At 37.1% G+C, this 17,594-nt stretch overlaps 1 protein-coding gene across 1 annotated transcript in view; it reads right to left on the bottom strand.

The window, feature by feature from the left end:
• DYNC1I1 (dynein cytoplasmic 1 intermediate chain 1) overlaps positions 1–17,594 on the bottom strand; it is a gene marked incomplete at its 3' end in the record, with an annotated part of 330,357 nt that overhangs the window by 246,479 nt on the left and 66,284 nt on the right. Inside the window, exon 6 of the mRNA XM_084230581.1 lies at positions 1,129–1,244. Within this exon, the coding sequence (XP_084086707.1) occupies positions 1,129–1,244 (116 nt within the window). The remainder of the gene's footprint in view (positions 1–1,128; positions 1,245–17,594) is intronic.

Below are 17,594 nucleotides of genomic sequence, written 5' to 3'. Positions count from 1 at the left end.
TAGAGGGTTGGTTGAAAATTTCACCACCAGAGGGTGCTACGGGTTTGCGTCTAAAATGCATTTCAGTTTATCAGACTGCAGAAATAGAGATCCAATTACCCAAAGACTCATCCCCTATCAGCCCGTCTTACCCAGGAAAGCTTTCTGAAGGCCCACAGGCAATACTCTACGTCAAAGAAATCAGACTTCACTATGCTTCTGACATTATGTATTTAAAGGTAAAATTGAAATCTCTGGTTTGCACAAACCAAACTGCACTGGTTTGTACATTTGCCATCCACCAAGCCAGGAACGTGAGTCCTTTTTCAATCTCACAGCTTCTGTTCAGTATTTACTGCACAAAAATGAAGCCAGAATTCCAACATCCCGTTCACCACATCAAAAAGTAAAACAACAAAGTCAAGAGAGAATTTGCTTAGCTATACAACAGCGCTATCATCTAACAATGCAACCTTCACTTACTCCAAGTATAGTACATCCCCCTCTCCTGATTTCTGGAAAGTATTCTGATTTATCAGCTTCAACTTCTCTTATTTTAGGATTTGCATGCAAGTTTTCCATTTGCTATTTTCTGGTAGGCATGAAAGGAGACAGGTTGATCAATTCCCATTCATCCATGAGGAGCTTGCACAGAAAATCTGTTCATATTGTGGTAAGAAAATGTAGGGTATTGTCATCTCAATTGGGAAAATGAATCAGGGGTCAGGGAAATGCCAGATTATTGTAAAGATCTGAAGCTATGTGAGCCATCAATCTCTGTCACAACTAGTCAACCCTACTTCCACTGTAGCAAGAAAGCTGTCATACCCACCTCCAAGAATAGGTGTGGTTTTGTTTTGAGGAATGCGGTGGGCTGCAGTTTGTAGACTCCTGCATGTGCTTGAATCTACCATACACCATCCTTTGCTTCTCCCCACCCCCCAGCCTCCTCACACAATTTGGACAAAGTGTGAAAGAGCACTGCTGGGTTTCCTCTCCAGAGGTTCAAAACCAGAGCTGGAGTCTTAGTCTTTCAGTGTGTCATTAGGTTTGCATCTTTCAAATATATGTTATGATAAAACAAAATCAAGAACTCTCTGGTAATTTCTACAGAGAAAATATGGAATGTAAGCAAAAGAAATAGTTCACCTTCAGACTGATGTGTGGCCAGAGGAGTCTGGGTCTCCTTGGAGTAGGACACTACTTCCCTGGGCAGGAAATCCACTTGGGTAACCTTCGACACACCCAGTTTGTGCAGTCTTCGTCTATAAAAAAAAGGATAAGTGCTTAGAGAGGAAAGACATGTTGACAGAAGAGGTTTCAATAATAACACAAAGGATTCAAACAAACTCCAATGAAACACTCTTAGCTTCTCAGTACAGGGTCAGGATCATGGACTTGAACCTGCCCTGGGGTGGAAGTCAGCATTCAGGGTCTTGGCTCACTCTGGTCCTAACTTGCTGGGTGACGTCAGACAGAGGGACCTATCTGGAAAACAAGGTCTTAGTCCAGATCCGATGAGACCACTTTCCACTATGAGCATCTTTGATTTTGCTTGATTAAAATGTATATGGGGAATTGTCATTTTCAATATAGGATTCTATTCTCTTACGCAAAAGGGACTAAAGGAAAGTAATGCTTCCCAATATCTGAAGAAAAGAGTGATGTTATCTAATGGTATAACATGAGGGCAATGAGAAGACCATATTCCAAGGGGCGTATGATCCTTCTCATTTCTCCAGAAAAGGAACTATAACCAGTCAGCATGTAAATTTATTTAGAGACATACTGAGTAGCACAGAGGAGTGAAGAGAGCACTGGGCTAAGGATGGTAGTTTTAGAATTCTCAGCTTGAACCTAGTATAAGCATGTAAAGAAATCATTTCTGAATGTCTGCAGCACTTCAAGTGTTTTCCAATATATTTTGCCTCCGTTGTGTCTCCTACCTTTACAACACATCTGTGAAGTTTATGTGAAGATGTTATCATCATCTCCACTATAGATGAGCAAAGGAAGATTCAGTAGAAGAGAACCTGCCCAAGAATATACAGTTCCTGTATGGTAGAATCCAGGCTAAAACACCACAGGCCTGAGTCCTGGTCCATTGCTTTGTCTACTAAGTCAAACTCTACCTAAGGTTCTTAATGGTGATTTCTGAGTTACCAGAAAAATCTGAAGTGCCTTTTGAATCACCCAGGAACCACCCAATCACAGCAGCAAAATGCAGTCTAGTGGTTAAGCCCATCTCAAGCTCCAGCACTATCAGCTGTGTGTGAACTTGAATAAATAACCTAACCTCTCTGTGCTTCAATTCCTTCATCTGTTAAATGAAGAATTACTGGTACTTACATTAGGTCTGTTAAGGGTAATATATATGTACCACATACATATAATGCATATATCACATATATATGATGCATATATGTGTATAAACTTAAAAGGCATACATCTTATAAAAGTTTCTGAAACATTTCCAGTGTGTAGATTTAATAACAGCATTGGACATATCCTATTTTTCTTAAAATTGTCCAGGTATAGGAGTATGTCTGAGAGAGAGAAAAAGGTGAAATGACCACTGAGCCGAGATCCTACATTCTGTAGCTCTCAAGGATCAATATAGAAATATCTTATTCATACTGTTTTTAGTTATTACTAGCAGATGGCATAACACTAAATTTTTTTCTCTCATTACTACTAAGATGAAGGAAAATGCATACCATAGCTAGGAATTTTCATGGACAATTTCCCAAGCATTCTAGGAAAACAAAAACATCATCTTTTCTATAAATTACCTAAAACAATCTAGGATGTCACAATGAAGATGCAGACAGTGTGTCTCAGAGGATAAACTTGGCTGGCTATCTCTGCAGTCCCAATAAGCACAACTGTAGCTCAAGCTCTACCAGGCCTGGGCCGTATAGGCCTTATTCATTCCAAGTCTCGACCACAAGAATGCAGATGATGGTGAGGTTGGGCCTCCAGATTTCCACATAGAATTGGGGGGAAACAGATAAAAGGTACTAGAGATAAAATTACTTTCAAAGTAACAAGAAGGATTTTTTCCTTCCTGAAAAGGGTGTGTCTTGAAACAAATGAAGAAGAAAACCAAAACAGACATCCCTGGACAAATTGAGGGAAAGGCCCTCTTGCTGTTTAAGAGTCCAGAATATCTTTTTCAGGCCCCAAGAGGTCACTCTTCATCACAACCAAGGAGATGGAAAAGAAACATGGACCACTAATGCACCCACACTGCTTCAAATTGGATGCACCCCTGACCTGGACCATAGACTTCTAAAGGCATCTGTGTGAGGCCCAGAGCACTTCACACTCCCATTAAGAGGCACCTACAACTGCAGGCAGTGATTCCAGGGCACCCTGCCTAATGGGACATAAAGCTATAGGACTCTCTTGTGGAGGGACAGTAGCAGGCCCTGAGTAATAGAAGGCTGATCTTTAATTTGATGATGCATCAGAGCAAATCATAGCCAATTGGTAAGACAGTATACATAATGACTAAGCCACACATTCAGAGAAATCTGGGTTCCTAGCTCTGCTTGAAAATCAGCAGACCCCTGTTAAGCCTCATGTTTCTTATCTGTAAGGGGTACCTATCATTGGATTGCTGTGGAACAAAAGAGGAGGTGGAGGTGACCAGTTTCACTTCTTAAACTGAGATATGGTATTAAAGACTCAGACTCCCTCCTGACCCCATCTCATGCCAAGGCAAACTGAGAAAGCAGAGAGAGAGAGAGAGAGAGAGAGAGAGAGAGAGAGAGAGAGAGAGAGCGAGCGAGCAGTAAGGCAACACACACAAAGAGCAATAAGGCAACACACATGCCTAGAAAGTAAGGAAGTTTGAACAAAAGATAGAAAATCCAAATCAGAAGAACAGAAGTCTCGGCACAAATGTAAAGGAGACAGAAATAGAGAAATTATCAGACAAAGGTTTCAAAACAACAATATTGAAAATGTTAAATGAGCTACTAGAAGGTCAGTCAAAGGCAGATAGGGAGGTGCCAGATCTTAGAAAGAAGATCCAGGAACAAAGATATCAATATATTAAAAGATAAAAAAGACTCTTAAATGTAGGACGTTAGAAAACACTTTAAATAGAATTAAGCTGGCAGAAGAAAGAATGTCAGATGGAGAAGACTCAAATGAGCAAATCATCATTTAGAAGAGGGAATCAAGACAAAGGAAAAATGAGGAAGCTTTACAAGAAATATCAGACTCAAGTAGAAGAGAAAACATGAGAATAACTGGGATACCAGAAGGTGAATGGAAGGCAATGGGAGCAGAAACTCTATTTAAAACATAATGGCTGAGAATTTCCCAAACCTAAAGAATGAATTAAATATGGAGACCTAGGAGGCAGAGAGAACACCCCAAATTTTCAATTCAAAAAGTCTGACACCAAGACACATCATTGTGTGTCAAATGTACTGCTACACATCATTGTGTATCAAAAATCAAAAATAAAGAAAAAACTTTGCAGGAAGGAAGGAAAAAATAACTTAGAAAGTCTCCCAAATTAGCATTTCCCCAAACTGTAGCCTAAACACTCCTAAGACAAGAAGAGGGTGGAAAGAAGTGTTCACAATTCTAAAAGACAGGAATTGCCAGCCAGGAATGCTCTAGCTTGCAAAAGTATCATTCAAGGATGAAGGGGAAATAAAAGTTTTCCCAGACAAGCAGAAGTTAATATAGTTTATCACCACCAGACCAATACTTCAAGAAATGTTATATTTCCATATAGAATAAAAAATACAATAAAAAAATGTTGAAAGGCATTCTACAAGAAAAGAAAAAAAATGAAGCACAAATTCCTGAGTAAACTGATAATAGCAACACAACATCAGAAGCATGAGCAAGAATACTATGAGTCACCAACAAAACACTAAGAGGGAGGAAGAAATGGACAGAATCTGTAGAGTTAGATATCAGAACAGACACCAGCAAATAAAGGATGAAAGACACAGCAATAGTGACTACCCCTTGGTAGTCACTACCCCTTGGTAGTCACTACCCCTTGGTAGTCACTACCCCTTGGTAGTCACTACCCCTTGGTAGTCACTACCCCTTGGTAGTCACTACCCCTTGGTAGTCACTAACGAAAAATCCAGAATCGAGACTCATAGATGAAGAAACAAAAAATTGACAGAAACACTAAGGAAAGTTGCCCAAAAAGAGCAGAGACAAACAAATGGAAAAACAACAGAAAAAAAGAACAATCAAAAATCAAAAACAAAAGGACTGATAATAAATAGCCCTAAGTGTGATAAAAAGACATAGGCTAACAATGTGGGTGAAGAAGTTTCAGACATTGATACTTTGTTTACAAGAAACTCATTTTAAACAGACTTTAAACAGACAAAAACAAACTAAAAATAATAATTTGGAGTAATTCGTACATACAAATAATTCAAATAGTAAAGCAAAAACTTCTATTCTTATATAAACTAGACTTTCAACTAAAAAAGGCACTTAGGGACAAAGATGGACACTATGTTTATTAATGATCAAGGGAAAAATTCACCAAGAAGATATAACTCTTAGTAATATGTATTCACCTAGTATAGGAGCACCTAGTTACATAAAGCAACTATTAGCAAATCTATAATACCATATCAACAAAAACACAAGCATTATCGAGACCTCAACATACCACTGACATGAGGGAAAGATCATCCAGACAGAAAATTAACAGAGAAATAAGGCCTTAAGTGAAGGTTAGAAAAGATGGATTTATTGGACATTTATAGAGCCTTCCATCCCTAAAGAAATGAATATACTTTCTTCACTGCACATGGGGCATTCTCAAAAATAGATCATATTCTAGGACATAAAACATGTCTCAGAAAATATATGGAAACTGAAATTATATCAAGCATCTTCACAGATTCAATGCTATGAAACTAGAAATTAGCCAAAAAAAGAATCATGAAACAAACCAAAAGCACATGGAAATTAATCAAACTGCTCTGAACAACACCTGGGTCAATGAAGAAACCCAAGAAGAGCTCTAAAACTAGTGGAAATGGAGAGACAAGCTACCAGTCCCTATGAGAAGCTCTAACAGCAGTACTACGTGGAAGTTTATAGCAATACAGCCCCACATTTAAAAAATCTCAAATTAACAATCTAACTCTGCAGCTGAAGGAACCAGAAAAAGAAGAACCAAAGCATATGAAAACCAGTAAAAGGAAAGAATAAAAGCTAAAGCAGAAATACATGAAATAGAAAAACAAAAAAGATAGTACAAAAGATCAGTAAAACCAAAAGATGCTCCATTGAAAAAGTAAACACAATTGACAAGCCATTAGTTAAGCTTATGAAGAAAGAAGATATAACCCAACAGAATCAGAAATAAAAGAGGCAAAATTACAACAGATACAGCAGATGAATGTAGAATCATAAGAATCCATTACAAAAGTTTCCATGCAAATACACAGGATAAACCTAGAAGAAATGGATAAATTTTTAGATTCATACAACCTCCCAAGAGTAAACAAGGATGAAATAGACCATTTAAACAGTCCAATCACAGTGCTGAATTTAAAGAGTAATAAAGTCTCCCTAAGAACAAAAGCCTAAGACCAGATGGCTTCTCTAGTGAATTCTACTAAACCTTCAAGGATCTAACACCTATCCTGGTCAAACTCTTCAAAAAAAAAATCAGAGGGAGGAAAACTCCAACACATTCTATGAGGTCATCATAACCCTGGTCCCCAAACCAAATAGACAGCAAAAAAAAGAAAATTATAGACTAGTATCTCTAATGAATATAGATGCAGAAATCCTCAACAAAGTCCTAGCAAACAGAACACAATGGAATATACTGCAATATATCAAGAAAATCGTCCATTATCATCAAGTAGGCTTCATCCCAGGGATGCAAAGCTGATTCAACATATGCAAATCAATCAGTGTCATTCACCATATCGACAAAAAAAGGGAGATAAAAACTGCATGATCATCTCAAGATGCCAAAAACCATTCAACAAGATCCAAAATCCATTTATGATAAAAACACTCAAAAATGGGGATAAATGGAACTTAACTAAATATGGAAAGCCAAATATGAGAAACCCACAACCAATGTGATACTCGATAGTAAAAAGCACGAAGAGCATTGCTGCTAAGATGGAGAACGAGACAGGGATGTCTACTTTCACTACTATTATTCAACAGAGTGTCAGAAGTCCTAGTCAACAAAATTAGGCAAGAAAAAGATAAATGGAAACCGTATTGGTAAAGAAGCAGCAAAACTGTCAATATTTGCAGGTGACATGTTAATATACCTAGAGAAATCAAATGACTCTAGAAATCAAAAAACTTCTAGGGAAATAATAAATGAATACAGTAAAGTGGCAGGATATAAATCAGTACATAAAAATCAGTGGCATTTCTATATGCAAATAGTGAATCAGAAGAAAGGAAAATAAGGAATACAATTGCATTTAAAATCTCACCAAAAAGAATGAAATACCTGGGAGTAAACTTAAGGAAGGAGGTAAAGAATCTGTATGTTGAAAACTATGAAACTTTGTTAAAGGAAATAAAAAAATAAAGAAATGGAAAGTTATCACATGCTCGTGTATCAGAAGAATTAACATCATTAAAATGGCCGTATTACCCAAAGCAATTTACAGATTCAATTCAATACCTGTCAAAACACCAATGACTTGTTTCAAGGAAATAAATTAATAAATAAATTAATAAATTTATATGGAAACACAAAATGCCCTAAATAACTAAAAAAAATTCTGAGAGAAAAGAAGAAAAATGAAGGAATCACACTTCCAGGCTTCAAACTATTCTACAAAGAAATAGTCATCAAAAAGTACCAGTATGGTACTGGAACAAAAACAGAAACTGAGGCCAATGGAATAGAATTAAAAACCCAGAAATAAATCTACACAAATATGGGCTGTTAATCTTTGATAAAGGAGTTATTGACACACAATGGAGAAAATTGGAAGTGTGGATAGCCACATGCTGAAACAATGGAACTCCATAAACAAGAATTAATTTAAAATAGATTAAAGATCTAGTTATAAGAAACCATAAAGTACTTGAAAGAAAACAGAGGACACACTATAGGACATCTAACACAAAGATGTGTTTGGGGCCTCAACCCCAACAGCAAGGGAAACAAAAGCAGAAATAAACAAGTGGGACTACATCAAATTTAAAAGCATTTTTTCCTCAAAAGAAACCATCACAAAAACAAAAAGGAAACCTACAGAATGGGAAAAAATATTTTCACATCCCACATCTCACCAAGGACTAATCACCAAAATTTATGAAGTTCTTATACAATCCAACAACAAAGACACAAGGCAATCAAAAAAATGGACAAAGGACCTAAACAGGCACTTTTTTAAACAAGATACTCAGATGGCCTAACTACAGACATGTGAAAACCTGTTCACCATCACTAATTATAGGGAAAAGCAAATCAAAACTACATCGAGAGACCACCTCACCCCCATGAGAATGACAGATATGAAAAGGAATGAAATCAACAAATGTTGGTGAGGCCGCAGTAAAAAGGAAGTCTTGTCCACTTTTGGTGGGACTGCAAGTTGGAAAATGGTATTGATATTTCTTAGGAAAATAAAGGAAATGCTGCATGATCTAGCAATCCTTCTATTAGGTATTTCCAAATAATATGAAAACTCTAATATGAAGAAAATGATCTACACCTATAGACATAGCTGCACTGTCCACAATTGCCAAGTCATGGAACTAACCCAAGTGCCCTTCAATAGATGAATGGGTAAAGAAACTGTGGACTATATACTCACTGAAGTATTACATGGCCTTGAAAAAAGATGAAATAGTGGCATTTGGAACAAAATGGAGGAGCTTGAAGTTATAATTATTTTAAGTGAAATAAATCAAAACATGAAAGATACCAGATGGTTTTATTCTTTGGTGGAATACAAATAAACAAAAATCACACAAAGTATAACAGCAATAAATCTTGAACTCAGGTAAGAATATAATGGTCACCAGAGGGAACAGTGGGGAGTGAGTGGATCACAGAGGGAGGCAGATCAACAAAAAAGGAAGATAAAAACTACATGGGGACAGGCATAGGTGGTTTGGTGGATGGTGAGTGGAATGTGTGCATATGGAAGAATATGTAACCCCCAAAATTAAAATAAAAGAATTTTTAATGTAAATTGAGACTTTAGTTACCTATGCCATGATGGGCATGCCACTATTACTGAATCATACTACAACTATTCTAAACTAATGTTTTATTTAACAAAATTTTAAATACACTGAATTAAACATATATCATGTTTTAATTAACTATTAAAAAAAAGTGCAAAATCACCCAGGAAATACAATAAGGCCTCATATTTGTATTCATTGTGACCATCACCACATTTACAAGAGAAAACCCAAATGGGATAAGTCCCAGAACAGAGCTCCCAAAAATGGTCCCTGTTCATCATCAGTAGGACTATATGGGAACAGGTTAAAATGCCAATTCATGAATATTACTCAGCAATCAAAAAAGATAAACTCATGCCATTTGCAGCAACATGGATGGAGCTAGAAGGGATCATGCTCAGTGAAATAAGCCAGAAAGAAAAAGAAGAATACCGGATGGTCTCACTCGTAGCAGGAATATAGAAAACCTAAATAAGGAACCAGGAAAAAGAATAACTACAATAAAGAAAAAATCCAAATCAACAAGCAACTATAAACCAGAGATACACTACGAGGGCTTGGGGGAGAGGAGGGATTGGGATCAAAATAAGGGAGGTGCAATTTTATGGGTAATGTAACCATGTAACCAAGATGAAATGGCAAACATTGTGCAAAAATGAAAAGTGATGTAAGAAACATATAAAAAAATAAAAAAAATCATAATATTAAAAAAAATGCCAATTCATGGTCCACAGTCCAAACTGATGGAACAAGAAACCCAGGGTGTAAGGCCCTCTGGTCCTCCACTGCCTCCCAGTGATCTGATGCTTACTAAAAGCCAAGTATGGTCTACTTAGAAATATGAGAACACAGAGATAGAGACTTTACTGCCTAACTCTGGGTGCCCTATCTCACAGTCAAATCTAGAAGATGAAGCCTTAGTCCCATTGCAGAGGGAGCATATAAAGTTCTATTAAATGGACACGGTGCAAAGATAAACAAAGGTGAGTGAAAGGGCAAGAGGATGTTAGACAAAAAAGACTCAGTGTCTTCTGTCATTGGAGACAGGAAAGTTGATCCTCGTCCTAAACCTGAAAATCAGGCAAGGGATGTCAGAGATGATGGCACTGGGCATACGGACCCCTCGCAAGCTGACTTGGCAAGGTCCTAAAGTGACATTGGGGCCACATCTTCCCAGGGCTACGACTGGACTCCCCACTGAAAGTCCTGGAATCTTCCCCTTTACCTGCTGCTGTCAACTTGACTGAGCAAGTTGGCTGAACAAAGCCATATTTGCATCCAAGTTGAAATGTTTCTTCTGCAAAGAAAAATTAGGCCTTGGGGAAAAAAGATGGAAGGTATTTCAATAGGAGAGGTTATTTGCTGGTGTTTGGAGAATAAAGACTGCCAGTTCACAATGAGCACAGTCCAATCTGCCCAGTTTCCGTGGAACTATCCTTGTGAATCAAAGAAGAAAAGTACCCCCTCACATGGATCACTGTCTCTGTCCCCTTTCTGTTTCTGGTTCAACTGAAATGCCTTTGTGTACCACCCACAATAAAGTTAGCCTGGCTTTGCTAGCTACTTGCAAAGTTTCATTAGCCAAAGAAGATGAAGCCCAAAATGACTTAAGTATGGTCCATAATATATACCAGAGCGGAAGGAAGTTAGCATCACACAGACTTACTCCCAAATAAAAGGATTCTGTTTTTATCATCACAGCATGAGAAACATGTGCACGGCCACGGGAACTCTAATAATGGTCTTTACATAGCAGCCTCAGAGAGCTCAGTACCTGGAAAGCATATGCTGGGGCTGTGTTGGTTAGACCTGATGGCAGGAAAGCATGAGGGGAAGATAAGGTGACCCAGCCAGGATCTTGGGACAAAGCCAGCTTGTGACACCCAGAAGCCAGGAAATCAAAAAGGGGTGATTACAATGATGTGCAGTTTCTGGAGCAAGAAAGGAAGCTGGAGGTCGAGTAGATAAACCCAAGAATAGATGTTCTCAAAGACCAGAGTTGTTTAGCCAGATTCCAAAGTAAGTCAAGGGCCATGAATACAAGAATGCCTTCCTCGGGCCAGGCTCAGTCCTGAGGGCTTTATTCCTGCTGACTCACATGTGGTATTTCATCCCCAAGACACACTAATGGTGCTGCCACAGATCCTTCTTAGTGCTGCTTCTAAAATTCCTTTAGGTTTCTCAAAGAAGAGCTTCTAAGACAGCAGAAGTGGTAACACTGCCATTTTCTTCCTTATCCAAAAGTCTCAGAGGGGTATGTACAGTATCCTAGACAACCTGCAAAGGAACTACTGAAATACTTTGGCCAACATAATTATCAGTCACAGCAACTTCTGTGGCATTATTCCAGAACCTCACAATAGACAGAGCATGAGGATATCAAACAGACACACTAAATGGCAATTAAGAATGAAAGAGTAGTGAAGAGCTAACTAACATGAGTGACTGATAGCAAGAGAGACAGGAGCATCTAATGGGCAGATTACTGTGTGTTTGGGGGAGGGAAGGAAATTTCACTGAGAATAGAAGCCTGATACGAGTCTGGAAGTACAGGCAGGACTCAGTCAAGTAGAAAAGAACAAGGAAGGTGTTCTATATGCCAATATCTGGAGACCAAATTCACATTTTATGCTGCAGAGACCAGTTTTTCAGAGAGGAACAATAGGACATAAATATAGAGGTACACTGAGAATGGATGATTAGATGACTTTAAAACTCAAGCTAAAGAACTTGGACTTCAAACTATAGACAGGAGGAATTACTGAAAGTAAAAAAAGAAGCTGACAGTTGCAGAGGCATTTAAAGCATATTAGTGGGCCTCCCTGGTGATGCAAGGGGTTAAGACGCAACCTATGAAGCTGTCCACAGCCACTGCAGCACGAGTTCGATCCCCCACCAGGAAGCCACCCACATGGCACAGGAGACCTCTCCTGACGCACCCGCTGCTCCCCTCGGCAGTGTACTTCAGTCAATCTGCCTGTTCTGTTCCCCACTCTATCTCTGGTGAATCTGCTCACCCTCCATTCCTCTGGCATGTACCCCAGTTCTTGTATACATACATAAAGAAATCTTTTTTTTTTTAAATAAAGCACATTAGTGTAGCATAACTATGTGAAGGATAGGGTCTAAATCCTTTGACTAATGAACAACTAGAGATTATGAGTGGGCTTTCAAAGCACTGTGTGGAGCTAAAGGAGAATTGAGAAACAATCTACAAGCAAAAGCAGGTGCTCACTAACCAAACAGAATCCAGGCAAAGCCTTCACCCAAAGGTGGCAGGCAGAGTAAGACATGTAGCCTTCGGTCTAACAAGCATGGAGACTCGGTCCAGGGGGCTTGGAAGACCTCAGTGGTAATGGTGCTGAGAATGGGAAGGAAAAGCTGTTGTTCAGTGACTAGAAAAGAATTAAGGGTAGACAGGAGCAGTTCACTGGTGAAGGAGGGTGAAGGGAAAGGAATAGAGATTATTTCAACAATTCACACCTTATGAGAAAAAGAGTGAATAATGTAACTGGAAGACATAGGCAGAGCTTGGGATAAAACTGTGCACCTTACTTAGTGGATACATTTGGATGAGGGACTTTCCAATTTTAAGAGCAAGGCTTAGAAAAGAAAAGAGGAAATTTGGCCCTCGTGCCACCCACTGAGAGACCTAAGAGAAAGTGCTGCATTTGTTTCAAAACAGAACACCAAGACTACAGATGCTCCTGTAACCTGAAAGAGATTTTTAAAAATTACAAAATCAGTTGTTTTCCAAACTCTGTCCTCTAGTGCAAGTAGGTGTCAAAGTATGACACCTCAAGAGCGGAAGTCTAGAGTCAGGATGGAGATGCCACGCAGGTGGAGGAGAGGACAAGGCACTGCGCTGAGGAAGTGAGCCTGTTGCTGCAGCCCCTCCTCTCACGCCATGTATCATCTGTGTTCAGATTGGCATTTCCCACCAAGGACTGAGGAGCAGCTTGACAGCTGACCTTTTCTGAGTACCTCAAGAAGGATGAGTTTCCATTTTCTGTGTTCACATTTAAAATAATCATTTGAGGAAGTATTTGTTTCCTTCCCATGATATTTGCTTCTTATTGTGCACAGATATTAGTTTGGCAGCTAAAGTATTTTTTCTTAACAGAAGCAAATGTCAAGTCTGGCTCAGTCAACAGGGGCATCCAAAGGGTTTGCCTTGAATTTCATAACACGAGTCAATTTTACAAATTTCTGTGATGAGAAAGGAGTCAAAATAGTCAGTTATAACAAAGCTGGGTAATATTTGTGGAGACGTCGCTCTCAAGTGCCCCCTTTACAAAGGAAATTGAAAGTACAAGATAATAAGGGCAGAAGATACAGAGTATATTTTTTCCAACATTACATACAACTCATGATATAAATACACTATAGAAGTAGCCTTTTATTGACTTGATATTTCTGAACAGCCTTCTAGAGAATTTAACATAAGCCTATAAAGTTACAGAATACTTTAAGTCAATGAGTACCAATGTTTTCTTATCAACTGACCATCTTCATTTTCATGAATGAGATCAAAAAGAAATATTATTGTGAAAATCCAGTTGCTAGTACAAAATAGATAATATCCCATAATGTCACTTAAGGTTCTTAAGGGCAAAGAATGAAGACTAGCAGATAGAAGCATCTCATGAAATGTTTGGGACTGAGTAGGTGAGTATTATAAGAGATGAACAAAACACTTTCTCCTTTTGACGAAAGTTTGACTGAATCTGTTAAATCCTGTTTGTTCAAATTTTTCATGGGTCAGCATTCATTTATGGGATATGTAACGCATTTTAATACTACCTTCTGTCTCTCTCTGCCTTTCTGTCTCTCTCTCTCTCTCCTCTCTCTCTCTCTCACACACACACACACACACACACACACTACTAGGTGCTATTCCATATTTTAATTTCTGTAGAAAGCATGGCTAAGTGTCACTGAAGAGTCAGATTGTCAGTTTTCTCAAGAACACAATATACCTCATTCTCAAGAAAATACCAGGCATTGTTACACGGGAGACCTTAATCATAAATTCAGATCATCAGAGATTTAAACATAACACATAGGAACATCAACAAGAGGAGTAAGTAAAAAAAAAAAACAACAGCTATTTCATCAAAGGTTATGAAGTTATTACTGTTCTATTAGGCAGACAAAAGTAACATCAAAACATGAAACATCCTAGAACTGCCTGGCTAAATTCCCTTGGACAACTACCACCATCCTGAAGAATATGTGCTTAGCTGGTGTCCTTGAGTTGGTTTTATTTTTATTTTTGATTGTGTGATCTATTTCACTATATAGTTTAGGATACTCACTTTCCATCAGCAATGAATAGAAGACAAGGCAAAGAAGAGGTCAATACTACTAGCAGTGTCTCCCAAGAAGAGAAAGAAACTCTAATTTCCTGCTTAGGGAAGGGCCGGCCACATCTTTGTGAACAGATTGTTTTTTCCTCCTCCTCACTTTGCTTCAAGTATTTCAAAAACCCTGTGAAAACTTTAGTATACTAATGTCTGGAGGAAATCTAATTATGAGGCTTCAATGAAGTCAGAGACCACTTAACATCCCTATGTTATTGGATCTGACAGTTTGGAGTAAGGTGTCTCAAGGGTCCTTCAGTGCTCAGTGATGTCTGCCCATCTTTGAGAATCTTCTTCTTCCTCCTAGTCCCAAGACACTTATGCTGACTCAGCACATCGCTCTAGAGACTGGTGATCTCATGGGGGCATTTGCACTCATGTTCCCTTCATGACACAAAAAGACAAAGAAACAAGAAGATACTCTGTATTCATAGATTGCAAGAAGTTACATCATTCAAATGGTTTATAGTACTGAAAGTAATAGACAGATTCAACACAACCTTTTCAAAATCCAATCATATTCTTCACAGACATTTGTCACTATAAAAGACCCTAAATCCTAAAAATGATCCTGGAAAAAAAAAATTAAAAAATGGAGGTATTACACTCCTCGACGTCAAACTATGACACAATGTGACAGTAAACAAGAAAGCATGGTATTGGGATCAAAACAGACACACAGCTAAACAGAACACAATTGAGAGCCAAGAAACAAACTCACACATATATGGACAATTAATTTACATTAAAGAAGCCAAATACATACAATTAAGCAAGGAAAGTCTCTGCTGGGAAAAATGGAAAGTCACATGAAAAAGAATGAAATAAGATCACTATCTCACACCAAACACAAAAATTTATTCATAATTGATTAAAGACTTGGTTGTAAAGCAAGTATTAAAACCATATAGTACAGAGAAGAAAATATAAGTGATACATTTACCTTAGAGATATTTTCAGGGACTTCACTCCAATTAAAAGGGAAACAAAGACAAAGGGAAAAAAAAGCTGAAATGGCACTCTATCTAACTGAAAAGATTATGCACAGCCAATAGAAATAATCATCAAAACAAAAAGACATCCTATTGAATGGGAAAAGATATTTGCAAATCATATATACAGCCATTGGTTAATATCCAAAATATATAAAGTACACATAACTACAACAAATTAAAAAATAACCTGATTGAAAAATGGGCAGAGGATATGAATAGATACTTCTCCAAAGATGACATACAGATAGCCAAAGGCCTAGGAAAAGATGTTCATCATCTCATTACTGGGGAGATACAAACCAAAACGATGATAGATAACCTCACACATGAGAGTGGCTATTATATAAAAGACAGGAAACAACAAGTATTAGAGAGGATGTGAAAGGAAGACAACCCTTGTCCACTACTGCTGGTAATGTAAATTGGTACGTCTGTTACAGAAAGCAACATGGAGATTCCTGAAAATATTAGAAATAGAAATTTCATAGAATCCTGTTCTCCCACAGGACCTTTTAGCAGAGCAAAATTCATGACCATGGATATGGAAAGTCATTTCATAATCATAAAGGAATAAGTTCATCAAGAGAGTCATAAGAAACCTAAATATTTATGTACCTATTAACAAAATTTCAAAATGCATGAAACAAAAACTGATAGTATTGCAAGGAGAAATATAAAAATTAAAATTCTGGTAAGAAACTTCAACATCTCTCCTAATAACTGGTAGAGCCATAAGAAAGTTGTAAAAGATACAGACTATTTGAACAACATAATCAACTTGACGTAATTGAATATATAGGGCATTTCACCCAATGACAGCAAAATATCATCCTTTTTTAGGGCACATAGGACATTTACTATGGATTATAAGTTTCAACAAATTTTTTAAAATTCAAATAACATAAATATGTTCTTCAGCCACAATATATTTTAATTCAAAATCAGTAACTGAAAGAGCTCTGAAAAATTCCCAATTATTTGGAAACTAACTACCAAACTTCCAAATAACTCATCAAATAAAAAGGGAAATTAGAAATTATTTTGAACTGAATGAAAATGTCAAAAAAGAAAATCAAAATTTTTAGAATGCCCTAAGTAGTAATTCAGGGGACTGTAAAGCAATATAGACCTACACTAGGAAAAAAAAAAAAACAAAAAACCTCTCAAGTTACTACTTTGAGAAACTAGAAAAGGTTAAACACAAAGCAAACAAGCAAAGTAAATTATTAAATCAGAGTAGAAATGGATAAAATAAAGAAAAATATCAACAAAACCAAGTGTTGGTTCTTTGAGAATAACAATGAAATTGATGAACATATTAGCTATATTTAACTGGAGAAAATAAAGAGGACAAAATTTACCATGTAAAGAATGAGAAAGGTATTACTTCTACAGATCTGCAGATATTTAAAAGGTATTATAAAATAAATTTTAGACCAATAAATTTGCAACAATTAAAAAGGACACTGTTTAAAAGATAACTGTCAAAGCTCTCAGAAAAAATAACGTCAATAGTTCCATTACTATGAAAGTTATTAAATTTGTATTTTTAAACCTTCCCCACCATAAAATTCGAGATGGTTTCATGGGTGAATTTTATTCTATAAATAATTATGGAAACATTGAAAATTAAAATCATATCACCAAAACCATGGTCCATAAAAGAAAGTATTTGCAAATAGTAATTTATCAACATTATTAAAGGTTTTGCATTCTCAACAATTACAAGTAAATGACAAAGAAAAATCAGATGGAAAAAATATTTACAATTATATATCAGATACAGGATTGTATCTCAAATATATCAAGTACTCTCAAAACTTCAATAATAATGAGAAAACAAACAATTCAAAAACAATAAGAGAAAATAATCTACACATTTTAGCAGAGAAGATATTCAAATGGTAAATGACAATATAAGATACTTAACATCTTTAGTAACTGGGGAAAGGCAAGGTAAAAACCTAAAACCACAATGAGATTTCCCTATACTTCTTTAGTAATGATGAAGATTTTTTTTTTTTAAAGTTCAAACCAAATGTTAAGAATGTGGAAGAACTGAGGGTCT

Source organism: Talpa europaea (assembly GCF_964194135.1).
Source record: "Talpa europaea genome assembly, chromosome: 3".
In the NCBI taxonomy this organism is placed as follows: domain Eukaryota; kingdom Metazoa; phylum Chordata; class Mammalia; order Eulipotyphla; family Talpidae; genus Talpa; species Talpa europaea.
The sequence above is the reverse complement of the archived record's forward strand: the minus strand, read 5'-3'. Positions and strand labels throughout refer to the sequence as shown.